This window comes from Nematostella vectensis, chromosome 5 (genome assembly GCF_932526225.1).
Source record: "Nematostella vectensis chromosome 5, jaNemVect1.1, whole genome shotgun sequence".
Classification (NCBI taxonomy): Eukaryota; Metazoa; Cnidaria; class Anthozoa; order Actiniaria; family Edwardsiidae; genus Nematostella; species Nematostella vectensis.
The window spans coordinates 10,196,346-10,209,695 of record NC_064038.1 but is presented as its reverse complement, the minus strand read 5'-3'; the positions used below and the strand labels follow the sequence as shown (position 1 = coordinate 10,209,695).

Below are 13,350 nucleotides of genomic sequence, written 5' to 3'. Positions count from 1 at the left end.
GATTTCATATAGAAACGTTATTAGCGATGTAAAATACATAATCCCATAATAGAGACTCCTAAAGAAAATTTTTAGTAAAAAATGGTAGCCGTGATTTTCTAAGTGGGAACAGGGGCTCATAAGTAGTTGGTCCCGGGTCCCGTTTAAGTCCGCTTTTTTTTCGTCGTATGTGGTTCCCTTTTTTAAAGTATTCGGGGATCCCGACCCCGTTTAAAATCACGGATCCTGTTTTTGGATCCCTGTGGATTGTTCATTACCGCGCGAAGACTGTGCACCATGCGAGTTGCTATGGGGACGTTTGTAAACCGTCTTATCGCCATTTTGCTCTCTTGCTCATTTATTTACGTCGTTCCTTTTTTTAATTTTCTTAAATCATTTAACCTATCTTCGTCGCCAAAAATGTCTATGTCAACGAGTTATCGTTATGAAATTGAGCGCCCAAGTGCGAAATCCCTGAGGAAAGCTTTGAAAAGGCAGGATCAAAGAATAAAGGTGGGCCGAACTAACGATTACTGTGAACAGCTTGGCTTTGTGAATATCGTGTAATTAGCAGCTTATATGTTATGTGTACTGTTTTAGTGAATAAGATTACTCTTTTTCCCCGAGTTACTAAGTTACTCACTCATGGTTAAAACTAGCTTAGTGTTTTGTTAAGTTTATAAGTTTGCAACGTCACGAGAACACAACTTCGTCTAAAAAAATTACTTATAATTGAATACGTTCGCTTTTTATTGATAGAATGATCAGTGGAATTCGGAAAGAGAATCAACAGTAAAAGAGTAAGTACTTATTTTTTCGCAATACCAAGTCTTATTGAAAACATGTTTAGTGCAATGTGCAATGAAATATTCAAGATCCAACTATCCTGTTTTCTTTATAGAGATATCAAAGTCAACCTGATTGCTGACTGGTCTGAAAAGCTAGAAGAGGTTGGTCCTAATACTTGTGATGATCCTAATAAATAGACCCAAGAGTGTGCTGTCTTTAATGGGGCTTTTATGCGTGAGTTGGAAGCTATTATAATTGCTTCAATAACTGCAGGGGCTCTTATTTCATCTTGTATGTCCCTGGCAAGTTTTTTTCTTCTTCAATTTTTGAGAAGAAAACGTCTTACTAAAACCACAACAAAACAAGCTTTCCATAATAAAATGTTGTAATGGGTACTCAGTTTTAATTACTTTCCTTCTAATGCCTATGAAACATTCAATATCACAGTCCCCCTCGACACTAGTGTGGTATCTCCACATCTGAACGGCGCATTCTTTTCTAAAGAGATTGCTATCCTGTTCTTCTAGGATATATTATCCTGGTTCTTAATCATAGTCTGTTCAACGTGGCAAAATTCTGTTTTTATCAAAGTTGGGAGATGCTTATTTTTGGAAATCACTTGCTGAATCAATTATGGTGCAGTGATGACTAAAACTATTGCAACATGTCACTGCGGTAATCTTGGTAAAAAACCTCGTTAACCGTGCTCACACTTTTCCGGTCGGATGCTCTAACCTCTGCAAATAATTGTGGTAATTAGCCGCAGTTTTCAACCGCGGTACAAAACCCTGGTTTTACCGTGGTTAGGATGTACACCAACGCAACTACGAAAAGTACAGTGTGCCTGAAATATCAGAAAGGGATTTATGAGGTCCCAATCAGGGGCGTAGCCAGGGGGTGGCCTAGGGGGCCCGGGCCCCCCCTTTAAGCAGCCAAAAATACAGTAAAGGTATGAGACATTATCTAAAATACAGAAGAAAATGCCTCGAATGCCCCTTTTGGGCCCCCTCCTGTTAAAAATCCTGGATAGGCCGCTGCCAATGGACTGGTATTTCTTTTTGGGATCCTTTTGCCTCCACAAAATTCACCACCTGTTTGAAAACTAGATCCTACTATCAATAATCTTTTAAAATGATTTATTTATTCTAGACAAGTCAAAGGAGAAATGTCAAGCGTTGGCATGATGAGACTAAATCAGAACTATCCCTTGCTAACCAAGAGCTTGCTGCAGTAAGTATACAGTAGTCAAGCTATTTTTGCTGGTTCACAATTACTTCAAAACAAAAATGTTTTTGCATGTCAATTGTACACTCAAAATCTTTGTTATAAAAAGTATTTAGAAATAACAAGAATGCATAGTCTTGAGCTTATAAATTTGACAAAGAAGCAGTCTTCATAATGCTCAGGTTCACTATAGAGTGTACTTTGGATTATCACAGCTTCCAATTGCCAGAATAAAAAGTCTATTTTCTAAATATTACCAAATTAGCAGGTCTTAAGTACATTGGTTAACAAAGCCCACTTCATATATACATTTAGTAGCTCATTAGTGCTCAGGTTTACTTCAGAGTGTACTTGGGATTATCACAGCATCCAATTGCCAGAATAAAAAGTCTTTTTCCTAAATATAACCAAATTAGCAGGTCTTAAGTACATTGGTTTACAAAGCCCACTTCATATATACATTTGTAGCTCATTAGTACTCAGGTTTACTTCAGAGTGTACTTGGGATTATCACAGCATCCAATTGCCAGGATAAAAAGTCTATTTCCTAAATATAACCAAATTAGCAGGTCTTAAGTACATTGGTTTACAAAGCCCACTTCATATATACATTTGTAGCTCATTAGTGCTCAGGTTTACTTCAGAGTGTACTTGGGATTATCACAGCATCCAATTGCCAGGATAAAAAGTCTATTTCCTAATTATAACCAAATTAGCAGGTCTTAAGTACATTGGTTTACAAAGCCCACTTCATATATACATTTGTTGCTCATTAGTGCTCAGGTTTACTTCAGAGTGTACTTGGGATTATCACAGCATCCAATTGCCAGGATAAAAAGTCTATTTCCTCAATATAACCAAATTAGCCCACTTCATACAGGCCCATAGCCAGGGGGGGGGGGGGGGGTGGTCCAGGGGGTTCGGAAGAACCACCCCTAATGACTTCAAGGTCTGCCCTGATGAAGGAAAATTGAGTACCACTGCAAGCTAGGACGAGCTACCTAGAGAAAATGGTCCACTAAATGGGTAAATGACCCCCTGCTTAAAATCCTGGCTACAGGCCTGCCTCAACAGGGCATTGGCTAACACACATTTGATTACATGCATGCATTTCTTGACGTCATTGTGTTGTCTTAATGACATCATTCTTTGCTTCCTTACATCCCTTTCATGATGCAATGTCATCAATAAAGTGTGTGCACAGAAAAGCAGGCCCGTAGCCAGGGGGGGTTCGGACGAACCGCCCACCCGGCTTGAAGATCCGCTCAGAGCAAACAAAAAATATATAACGTTTGGCTGGATTACCGTGCACATCAATATGTCTTTAAAATGACTATTTAAATCTTTTTTTAATAATAATCTTTATTATTATCGCTATATGTTTAAAAGCACCCTATTAATAGGGAGCTTTTAAATGTATTTTAAATACAAAATAGAATTTATTTGAAGTATTGATTGCCTAATGTAATAAGGCGAGGGGAGGGGTATACCGGAAATTTGGTCTGCTGAAATGGAAAAACGCGAACCACCCCGCTCAAAATCCTGGCTACGGGCCTGAAAAAGCACATTCAGAACGTTCTGTTATCTGTACCCCCCTCACTCTAATTCCCCTTGATAAGTGGGGTGACACGTTTTTTACGGATTTTACTAACCCAGTGTTCCGCTCTTTGCGTTAGGTACGGAGGGCTCAACTCCGCAAGTTATTGATGGAAGAGGAGGCAATGTACAAATGTGAACTTAATGCTCAAGAAAAAGCTTTTTACATTAAACGGACATAGTATGCAAATACCATAGTATATTAGGAGGGAGAAATGGACATGTTTTTAGAAGTTTTATTTCCACAAAAAAATAATCATGTGAATACAGCAAATGCATTCAAGTGTAGGTAATGTGATTAATGGGTTTCTCAGCTATTTTTGTAAATTATTATTGGAATTGTTAGTGAATAAAATCAAGTACTTAAATATTGCCAACGCATTTTCACTATTTACTTTACAGAAAAGTTTGACTGCTTGAGCATATGCAAAGAATATAACAATTTCTGTCTATATTTTATATTCTAAATATGAAGGGATTTGGGCTTTCAAATCTTGTAAAAAGCCCCATCCTCGGGGACCCGTGCTCCCTGTGTGCCCGATCTCCGCGACTCCCTTGGTCCCCGAGGATGGAAAAGCCCTCGCTTCGCCCCTTCGTGAAACGCTCTCTACCAATCAGTGCACGGGATTCAAACAAATATAGCCAAATATGATAACAAAACATAGTGGCGTATCTATGCACTCTAAAAATCGCAACGCAAAAACGCTCTCACAAGTCATTACGCATTATAGCCTGCGTAGCAAGCGTAAAGGACTTAGGGAGACGAGGCATAGGCCCCGGGCATGCGCAGATGGAGTGGAGAATAAGGAGAAGGCAGGGATGTACGCGCGCATGCGCACATGGAAAGAAGAATGGAGAGCATCGTCTCCAAGCCTTTGGGCTTGCTACGCAATGCGCTTTAGTGAAATATACAAGCGTGTCTATGTACTCTCATGCAGACACGCACACCAATCCTCGTGCGAGGCGGTGGTAACGGCAACTTCTGCCATATGTAAGTAAAGGTGTTAAAATATCTACAGTGATAATATGGTCGTAAAACACTATGGTCAGTTGTGTCTTCTCTAGACTGGTGAAAATGCCTATAGAAAAAAAAAACTCTGTTTTGAATAATATAATTCTTCGAAGAAGTCCCAAAGTGTGTCATCATTTTCGTTCCCAGAGCTCCTCCGCTGTTGTGTGTCGGCGGGAAACATGACCGAGGAGCTCTGGGAACGAGAATAAGTGTGTCATGCCCAATGATACGGAGCAGGGAGCGCTATTTTTTCGGCCGCAAAAACCACGCCTTCTCCAAGGGCGCCAATATGCCAAGTTAAAGGCTTTGGATATCTTTCAACGGAGGAACAACGGCGTTCTAAAACACGTGGATTCTATTGTTACTCAGGTCCGACACAACAATATACCCGCTGTTAGGCATAATCGCAACGCTCTCTGGGAACGATAACTGTCCATCACCGCTTCCCTCGGACCCAATCTCCTTCACGAACTCCCCTGCCGAGTTCAAGATTTGTAATCGGTGATTCCCCATGTCCGCGATGATGAGATGCCCTGCGATGTCCATAGCGAGGCCCCGTGGATGCATAAACTGGCCTTTGCCCGCACCTTGCGAGCCAAAAGAGCGAATATAAACACCGTTCATGTCAAATACTTGTATACGGTGGTTCTTGGAGTCGGAGACGAAAATCTGGTCATCTTCGTTGTTCACTAAGAGATATCCTGGGGCGTTGAACTGGCCGGGTCGGTCCCCAGGGCTGCCAAACTTCATCATAAACTTCCCCTCCGGGGAAAACATCTGAACACGGTTATTCTCCATATCGGCCACAACAATCTCATTGTTTGCAGTGACCGCTAGGCCCCATGGGGATTTAAAATACCCATTCCCAGTACCCTCGCGGCCAAACTTCCCGATGAATCCGCCATTACGGTTGAGGACCTGTACTCGGTTGTTACCGTTGTCGCAAATGATGACGCGACCTCGATTATCGATATCGACGTCTGTCGGGCAGTTGAACTCGCCTCGTCTCTCACCGTGGCTGCCAAAGCTGGTTATGAATTCACCACGTGTACCGAGGACTTGTACGCGGTGGTTGTAGCTGTCGGCCACATAAATCCTGCCCTCGTTATCAATTGCCACTCCAAATGGGGACTTGAACTCTCGCTTCTTGCTGCCATATTGTCCGAACTTCATGATTGTACCGCCAACCTGTTTGGCCCGAAGAAAAGTAGGTGATGGGGCGGTTAGTATATAGACTGTACAGACTGTGGAATGAATTATCAAGGCTGAACTTGCTAACTTTTCTCACGGTCATTATCACGCGTTTCACCGCGCGTATCCCTCCTACGCGCGCCCTCTCACGCTACCACTTAGCCGTCCATGCATTCCGCCTTTCTTCCAACACACTTCTATCTCGACACGCACTCGGGCCACACGCACCTTTAAGTTTACTCCCACTTCCACGCGTGTGACACGCGTGTGGGAGTGCGTGTGAGAATACACGCGTGTGGGAGTGCGCGTGAGAATACACGCGTGTGGGAGTGCGTGTGAGAATACACGCGTGTATGTTTCTTTATAGTGCCCCCCCCTTGCTACGGCACCAATGCGCACGTCTCTACATAAACACTTCCACACACGTGTATACTCAAACGCCCTTCGCCTGTCTCTATAATACACAGTTCTACGTGTGTCTTTTTACACGCACCTTCATACGCGCGTCTCTACATACCCACTTCAACACGCGTGTATTCTCGCAAGCACTTCCGCGTGCACGTCTCTCCACATACGCATCACACACGCGTGAATTCTCACATGCACTTCCGCGTGCACGTCTTTTCCACATACGCATCACACACGCGTGCATTCTCACATGCACTCCAACACGCGTGCATTCTCACATGCACTCCAACACGCGTGTATTCTCGAGCACACTCCCACACGCGTGTATTCTCACACGCACTCCCACACGAGTGTATTCTCACGCGCACTCCCACACGCGTGTATTCTCACGCGCACTCCCACACGCGTGTACTCTCACGCACTTCCACACGCGTGTATTCTCACACGCACTCCCACACGCGTGTACTCTCACGCACTCCCACACGCGTGTACTCTCGCGCACTCCCACACGCGTGTATTCTCACACGCACTCCCACACGCGTGTATTCTCACGCGCACTCCCACACGCGTGTATTCTCACACGCACTCTCACACGCGTGTATTCTCACGCACTTCCACACGCACGTTCTTTCGTATATCCCCTGTCATATACGCACTTTTATCGTGTACGCCCTTTCCCAGACGAACTCCTCGCACGGGTAAAAGGTCACGCATACTTTATTAAGTGCACTTCTCCTTTAAGGAATCTCACCTCTTTGTATTCTCTGCGGTTAACGACGAGTATTGTGAATGGGCTGTCCATTATCGCCTTGTCCGATATCATGACGTGCGCCAGATGGCGACCATTCACCTCGGGGATGTAATACACCATATACGAGCCATCTCCTGTAAGGAGGAAAAATTTACGAACTATAGAGTGGATGTTGCACAGTGGAAAGTAAGAAACAGTAAGAAAGTTCCTTTAAGTAGGCTAATCACGCCGCCATTTCACCTTCCCGCACAATACCGACTCACTTAAGGAATCCATTTCCATCGGCTAATTTAAGCAACTAACTCAGAAACGTTCTATCAAAAATTGCTAATAAACTATCATTCGTGAATGTTCATTTTGACGTTTTCTTGCTAATTAACCGTCGTATATTCATTCGTAAACAATAGCAAAAAAGTGTTTGATTGACTCTACCTACATTTGTGCGATTTTTCAAGGGATGAGCAGTGCGGACGCAAAGGGTTCGGGACAAGCTTAGATCACACTTTTAACCACCACAGGAAAGCCGGTCCAAAGGTTAGGAAATAGGCTAATCACGTGACATATACCTTTGTCCTCGATCCTGCAGGGAAGGTCACTGCCATCTGGCTGCTTTATCTCAACAACTACTTTATCTCCACCCATACTACGCTTGCCATGCCTGAGAATAGAGAATTCAAAGATTAAGGACTATCCTCTAAAGCATATTGCCAACAAAAGACATTGATGTGAGCACACGGAGATACCAATGGAGCAGTAAAAATAGTGTCCCAAAGCTATCAACATCTTTTGAGAAAATACTTACACACTAGCCAAAACTTGTTAACCATACGGAGCAGTCTGTATCTATGCTTACGCTTAATTAAGTCGTATTTGGTTATGCTTTATCCAAGATGACTAGGTATCCACAATTCCGTATATGGAGAGTCTTTTTTTTCAGATGACCTTCGAACCAGGGCCCTCTGGCTTATAAGCAAAGTCGGTGTCACTGGGATATCGCTGCCTTTCAATCCTATATTTTGGCGGTCATTTGGTTGCGCGTGCCTAGTTTTCCTACCACTTGTAACGTGTCGTGTGTACTGGCGTGTCCAATACTTCTACCCCTAGTTACGCCCCTGTTGATTGATCTTATTCTGTACTAACCTGTCCTTGGTGATGAGCTTGAAGTGCGCCTCCACCTTGACTCGTGCCGTGTGTATGCCCTCACCACTAGCGAAGGAGATGGACGCAAATGTGCTTGCAGCACGGATTTGGCCGAGGGACTGGACAACGGACGGGATGGTCGAGTTATCGCAGATGTACTGGACGGTGTCGTCCTCTTCGGGCTCAAGGTTCACCTGAAATAGGTAATCATCATCATCATCATCATCATCGTCGTCGTCGTCCTCATCATCATCATCATCATCACTCTTTGTTATCAAAAGCCTTTATATTCGTCATTAATGTTTCTGTATTGTCCCCCCCACAATATTTCAAAGCCTGCTACGGCACTGCATATAATAACCATAGCGACTGACCTCTATCTCGCTAAATGCCTCTAGCCGTCCTTTCATCTGTAGAACCTCGATTTCGTTTCCAAATTTGAATACATTATCAGCGAAATCGCAGCATCCGGTCAACTTGCCGAGTTCCAACTCTATGCTGTCTTTCTGAAGCCCAAGGACCTGACAATGAAAGAACAACAGAATTAAGAAGTGGGCAGCCTGTGTTTGCGCTATCTAGGGATTGGGGCTTACAGGCAAGTCGCTTTGGATGTATTGCAAAAAGGAGATTCACCTTCCCCACTACTTCCCACAACTCTTTGCGACACGCGCTTGAAAGCGAGGATAAAAACAAACTTTGCCATCTTGTTTACATTTTTTACGCCTGGCCTCGGTTTCACGCGCGAGTCACAAAGAGTTATGGGAAGTTGTGGGGAAGGTGAATTGGCTAAAACACGAGCCCTCTTTTTTTGACTTTGCCATGCTATGTTATGTCTATGCTATTATGTCGTGCTGTGCCGTGCCGTGCTGTACTTATTCTATGTCAATATTTCCTGCAAAAGACACGCATGACACGCAAAAGACACACTCGGCCCTACACGCGTGTCTCTGCTACTCGTAAGGTCTTACCTTCTGCTTGGCAAGGTGTACGCCCGCTAGCTGCTTCAACAGTTCGTTCTCTCCCTCAATAAGCGCCTTCACTCTCGCCTGTGTGTTCTGGTGAATCTCCTTCGCTAGAGCCTGATGACAATCCTTGAGCCTGCGGGACATGGCATCGACCTTTTTCAGCGTCCCCTTTAGTAGAGGTATGCGCGACTTTGCCTTTTCCAGGAGTCCCTGTATATCGTTACGTCTGAGTGGTAAAGCCTCTTTCGGGTACACGTATTGGTGCTCCCTGTGTTCCAGGATGGTGCAAACCCTACATATAGCCTCGTCGCAGGTGATGCAGAAATACTTGATGACGTTTCGAGTGTGGTATTTGCAGAAGGTGAGGCTGTATTTGTCAAGTGCTTGGTCCTCCCCCTCTTCGCCTTCACTGATGGCGATGACTCTGTGATCTAGAGTGGCGTGGACACGTTTGTGGTCGGCGACACACGTGGTACACAGAGGCTTGTTACAGTCGACACATCTGAATAAAGAAATCATGCACGGTCAAAAGATTGTTCTCAATTGGACGCAAAACAAAGCGCGAACGTAAGCGCAATACACAAACGACAGTCGGGCCAAGTGCAAACGCGAAAACAACAAGAAATGCGTTTTGCGTTTCGTGCTTTTTCATGCCCATAAGCCTGAAGAGTGCCCAAGATTGGCTGAGGGGGGCGTGCAGTCCTAGGTATCACATGGAAAAAGCAAAGTATTTGAAGATTCCTTAATAAGAAATGACCCATTTTTCGGCCGCTAAAAGGGGCACACTGCTGCAAGCGTTCAAGTTGAAATCGAAACGTTGAAGAGCTAACTGGGATTTGAAGCTTGCTCTTCGCTCTGGCAAAGTTAAAGGAGCTGGGTCACGATTTTTCCGTGGGCTACGGTGTAAGACGGAAAATACCTAAAGAATCCTGACTCCTGGTCAAGTCATCCGCGTGGTATTTAAAGCCGCATTGTCACCAGTTTACTTCCGATGGTCCGACGGAAACCTCAACCGTTAAAAGACAAAAGAATCTATTAGAATCCGAGATATTAAACAGGCCATCCGCTCTAAATTATCAATCACATCCTCAAAGTAACTTCCAATAGACACACTGCTTTCAATATTTTGAAATATCTTTCGCGTTTTCCGTTAAAAATCTTCGGATATTGTTAGGTAATCGACCGGAAGTAAACTGGTGACAATGCGGCTTTAAGAATATTCACACTAACGCTTACCGCGATGTTGCAACGTCGGCTTCTTCATTGTTCTCGCAACCTTCACAACGTCGCGTTTCTCTGATTTCTTTTTTCAACTCGTCTGCCTTGTGGCGAACCACATCAAGCATTTGATTGACAAAGAAGTTCAGATGAAGGGACTCGACCCCAGTCTCCGGGATTGGCGTTTCCTTGCGGCATGTCGGGCATGTAAGTGAGGCTGAAAGATGAAAAAAGCTGTTACATTTTGGGAAAGAAGAACATAGCCGAGAATCTAACCTCGTCCAGATCCAGTAAAATAAAATAAAAACGCACACTACGCACAGTACTGCAGAGCCTTTGTACTTCTTTGTCAAGCCACGCACGTGCAAAGGTGAGCGAAATTCACGCAATCTAAGACGTTTTGTGTGTTTTTAGGGTTTAAAAAAAACTGTGATCGAATTCCTTAAGAGTACTCCGAATTCTAAAGTTTTTCCTTGGCACAGGCATCGAACGTGCCGGGGTCTCAATATATAAAGCGACCAAAAATCATAAATCACCATGCGATTTGAAGACACTTTACGGTAAAGTCTCACACGCTGTAATGACGCGCTTAATAAATTAGAAAATCTGACGCACCCAAGGATTTTCCAAGTATTTATTAATACATAGTTTTACAGACAGCTATGTCACCCTTGTGTGTTATTATTGTTTACAATGAAAATCGTAAAAAAAGCGCCAACCCGTTCCTATTTCAGGCAGTATATGGTTAACAAATTGATAGGCCCTCACGCGATTCATTGAAGGCAGGGCGTACAAAAAGTGTGAAATGCATGCAAACTGCCACTGATTGGCCAAATTGTACTACATGCAGCTTTACTGTCGAATGCGTTGTATCGCGACCCGCGTTTTCACGATTTGTTTTGGTTTTCTGTTCGGTCAGTAAGACCATTCTGATCCAATCAGAGTCTCGCTTTATGCACTTCCCTGGCTAATACCCTCTGGACGAAAACAACCAGACAGTGTCGCGACAGAAAGCCAGGCAACTGCACTAGGCGAGAGATGGAAAGAATTTGATTGGCTTAGAATAATTTGACTGGCGGAACAGAAAATCCCAAAAGACAAAAACAAATCTATGTTTTGAAAATGCGGCGTCGCGTTACAACGGATTCGACAGTAAACGGGTTCTTACCTGATGCATCGTTGTTGCTGATTCGCTGAATGCAGGGCGTACAGAAAGTGTGCATGCAAATGAGCAGTCGCGGCTCAACCAGTCGATCCAGGCAGATTGCACACACAAGCTGATCATTGATCTGCTCCAAGACCTCAATGGCAGAAGTCATCCTTGATCCTTTACACAAAAGCGAACACATAAGCAAAATGGGAGAATAACAAATGACAATGTCTTCATACCTTAAAAGAACATTTAGCTAGGCATAGAATAAGATCACTCGATCTATAAGTCGCCATCCATACTTGCTTTAAAACTATTGCATGAGATTTTTTCCAGTAAAAGAAATCGAATTACAAATAATGCAAAATTAGCGACAGTGTTTCAGAGAGAGGCTTTTATACCCTTTAAGCTTTTAGATTCGGACAGGTTCTCATCCCTTTCCTTCTGCTTTTTCTGTAACAAAAGCCAGAAACTGCATGAGCAGACACGGTAATCGATTTAACGTCACAACGTTACAAAGTGCTCGTCGTTTTTGTGTGTGAAAGAGTCGTTTTCTCTTCCAGCTACGGGTACCGTATCTATTCCTGTGTCTTTTGCCGTCTTTACACTGCCACCATGTTTTTGGCAGGTGCTATGTCAATATCAACGATACGTTCAAGCTTTGACCTTGCCATGATGCCAAAAGCCAATTTTTTTTGCTAAAAACAAAATTATCATAATATGTCAGAAAACTGCCTACCTAGGCTTGAAAAAAAAAATAAAATAAATAACAAGTCGATGTAGACCAGGGGCGTAGCCAGGGGTGGCCCAGGGAGCCTGGGCCCCCTTCTAGCAGCCATAATACAGTAAATGTATGAGATATTATCTGAAACACAAGAGACAATGCCTTAAAAAGGCCTTTTGGGCCCACTCCTGTTAGAAATCCTGGGTACGCCGCTGTAGACATAGAAGATTTTGAGTTAAAATAAAACAAGAAAGACCTTGAATTTACTAGGGCCTTTGAGCTTACGTTTGTACTGGGACAAAAGTAGATTGACCCTTTAAGTATTTCCTTTTTCACTTGCCTGATCTTATACTAATACTATATTAAAGAACACGGGAAAGGATCAGATAGTTAGAAAACTCGTTCACTAAAAAATGACATGTATATCTGACATATATATCTACAAAAGAAAGCTTTTTTCTCTGATAAGTGTACTAGAAATAGATTAACTATTAAATCAGATATTCTAACACTTAAAAACACTGTAAAAACTTGGAAGTCATTAAAACATGTAATATACATATTCAATCGAATATACCACAATGGGACGAAAAAGGTATTATTTCTGACAATATCACAGCTGCAATTTGAGCTTTGGAACAGTTTTCAAACAAAAATAAGAACAATAGGGTCACAGCGAACCTCGAATTACGTTCTTTATTAACTATACTAAACGCAATAAGGGTACAATACCTTGAAATATCCCTTATTTAATGGTCCATGAAGTAATCTTGCAAACCCAGTGAACACTTTTCATCCATGTCCCTAATCCCAAGCAATATTACTCTTGTAAAGACGCTTAATTCATCGATGGTCTTGCATAAAACATTAGCTGGCTACCTAATTGAGTCACATGTCACTCAGTTTTGAACCAATCAGGGTACGTCCTGACTGTTTTCTGAGAGGTTTTGATCCGTGAACAGGTTATTACCGGTGATGAATTTGACGACGGTGGCTGGTGGATGCCCTTATTTCGGTTTACGTTTTGGTCTCTGTTAAACCAAATCATAAAAGTCAGCTCCTTTGAAAGTTCATAATACCTGATCATTTTTGGAGTTTACCATAATCAAGCACTGAGATTTAATCATTTCCTTAGTTTCTACTGAAGTGGGTTGGGGATGGGGGTATCTCCGTTCCCGGTCTACAAGTCAAATCAGGTTCCAG

General features: G+C 43.1%; 2 protein-coding genes across 3 annotated transcripts; one reads left to right on the top strand and one right to left on the bottom strand.

The window, feature by feature from the left end:
• Positions 1-150: 150 nt before the first annotated feature.
• On the top strand, positions 151-3,960 carry LOC5505645. The gene is made up of 5 exons (XM_001626344.3): positions 151-492; positions 739-779; positions 881-929; positions 1,918-1,998; positions 3,669-3,960. The coding sequence occupies exons 1-5, from the start codon at positions 277-279 to the stop codon at positions 3,768-3,770; spliced, it is 489 nt and encodes a 162-aa protein (XP_001626394.2). The 5' UTR covers positions 151-276; the 3' UTR covers positions 3,771-3,960.
• On the bottom strand, positions 3,809-13,032 carry LOC5505647 (E3 ubiquitin-protein ligase TRIM71). Of its 2 annotated transcripts, XM_048727953.1 has the most exons (10): positions 12,880-13,006; positions 11,825-11,876; positions 11,442-11,600; positions 10,292-10,490; positions 9,059-9,557; positions 8,465-8,611; positions 8,091-8,284; positions 7,517-7,608; positions 6,951-7,084; positions 3,809-5,788 (listed from the first exon to the last, which is right to left on the bottom strand). In XM_048727953.1, exons 3-10 carry the CDS (start codon positions 11,590-11,592, stop codon positions 4,940-4,942), a joined length of 2,265 nt encoding a protein of 754 aa, XP_048583910.1. In that variant the 5' UTR covers positions 11,593-11,600; positions 11,825-11,876; positions 12,880-13,006; the 3' UTR covers positions 3,809-4,939. The 2 variants fall into 2 exon arrangements, with proteins under 2 accessions (XP_048583910.1, XP_001626408.1); XM_001626358.3 differs by lacking the exon at positions 11,825-11,876 and having other exon boundaries at positions 12,880-13,032.
• Between the last annotated feature and the right edge of the window lie 318 nt (positions 13,033-13,350).

Excerpts from the sequence above, each read along its gene's own strand:
- LOC5505645 (XM_001626344.3), top strand. The coding sequence starts at position 277 with ATGCGAGTTGCTATGGGGACGTTTGTAAACCGTCTTATCGCCATTTTG. Across the intron at positions 780-880 it reads AGAGAATCAACAGTAAAAGA|AGATATCAAAGTCAACCTGA; the intron begins GTAAGTACTTAT and ends TTTTCTTTATAG. Across the intron at positions 1,999-3,668 it reads CTAACCAAGAGCTTGCTGCA|GTACGGAGGGCTCAACTCCG; the intron begins GTAAGTATACAG and ends TCTTTGCGTTAG.
- LOC5505647 (XM_001626358.3), bottom strand. The coding sequence starts at position 11,592 with ATGACTTCTGCCATTGAGGTCTTGGAGCAGATCAATGATCAGCTTGTG. Across the intron at positions 10,491-11,441 it reads CAGCAACAACGATGCATCAG|CCTCACTTACATGCCCGACA; the intron begins GTAAGAACCCGT and ends TTCATCTTTCAG. Across the intron at positions 7,609-8,090 it reads AAGCTCATCACCAAGGACAG|GCATGGCAAGCGTAGTATGG; the intron begins GTTAGTACAGAA and ends CTCTATTCTCAG.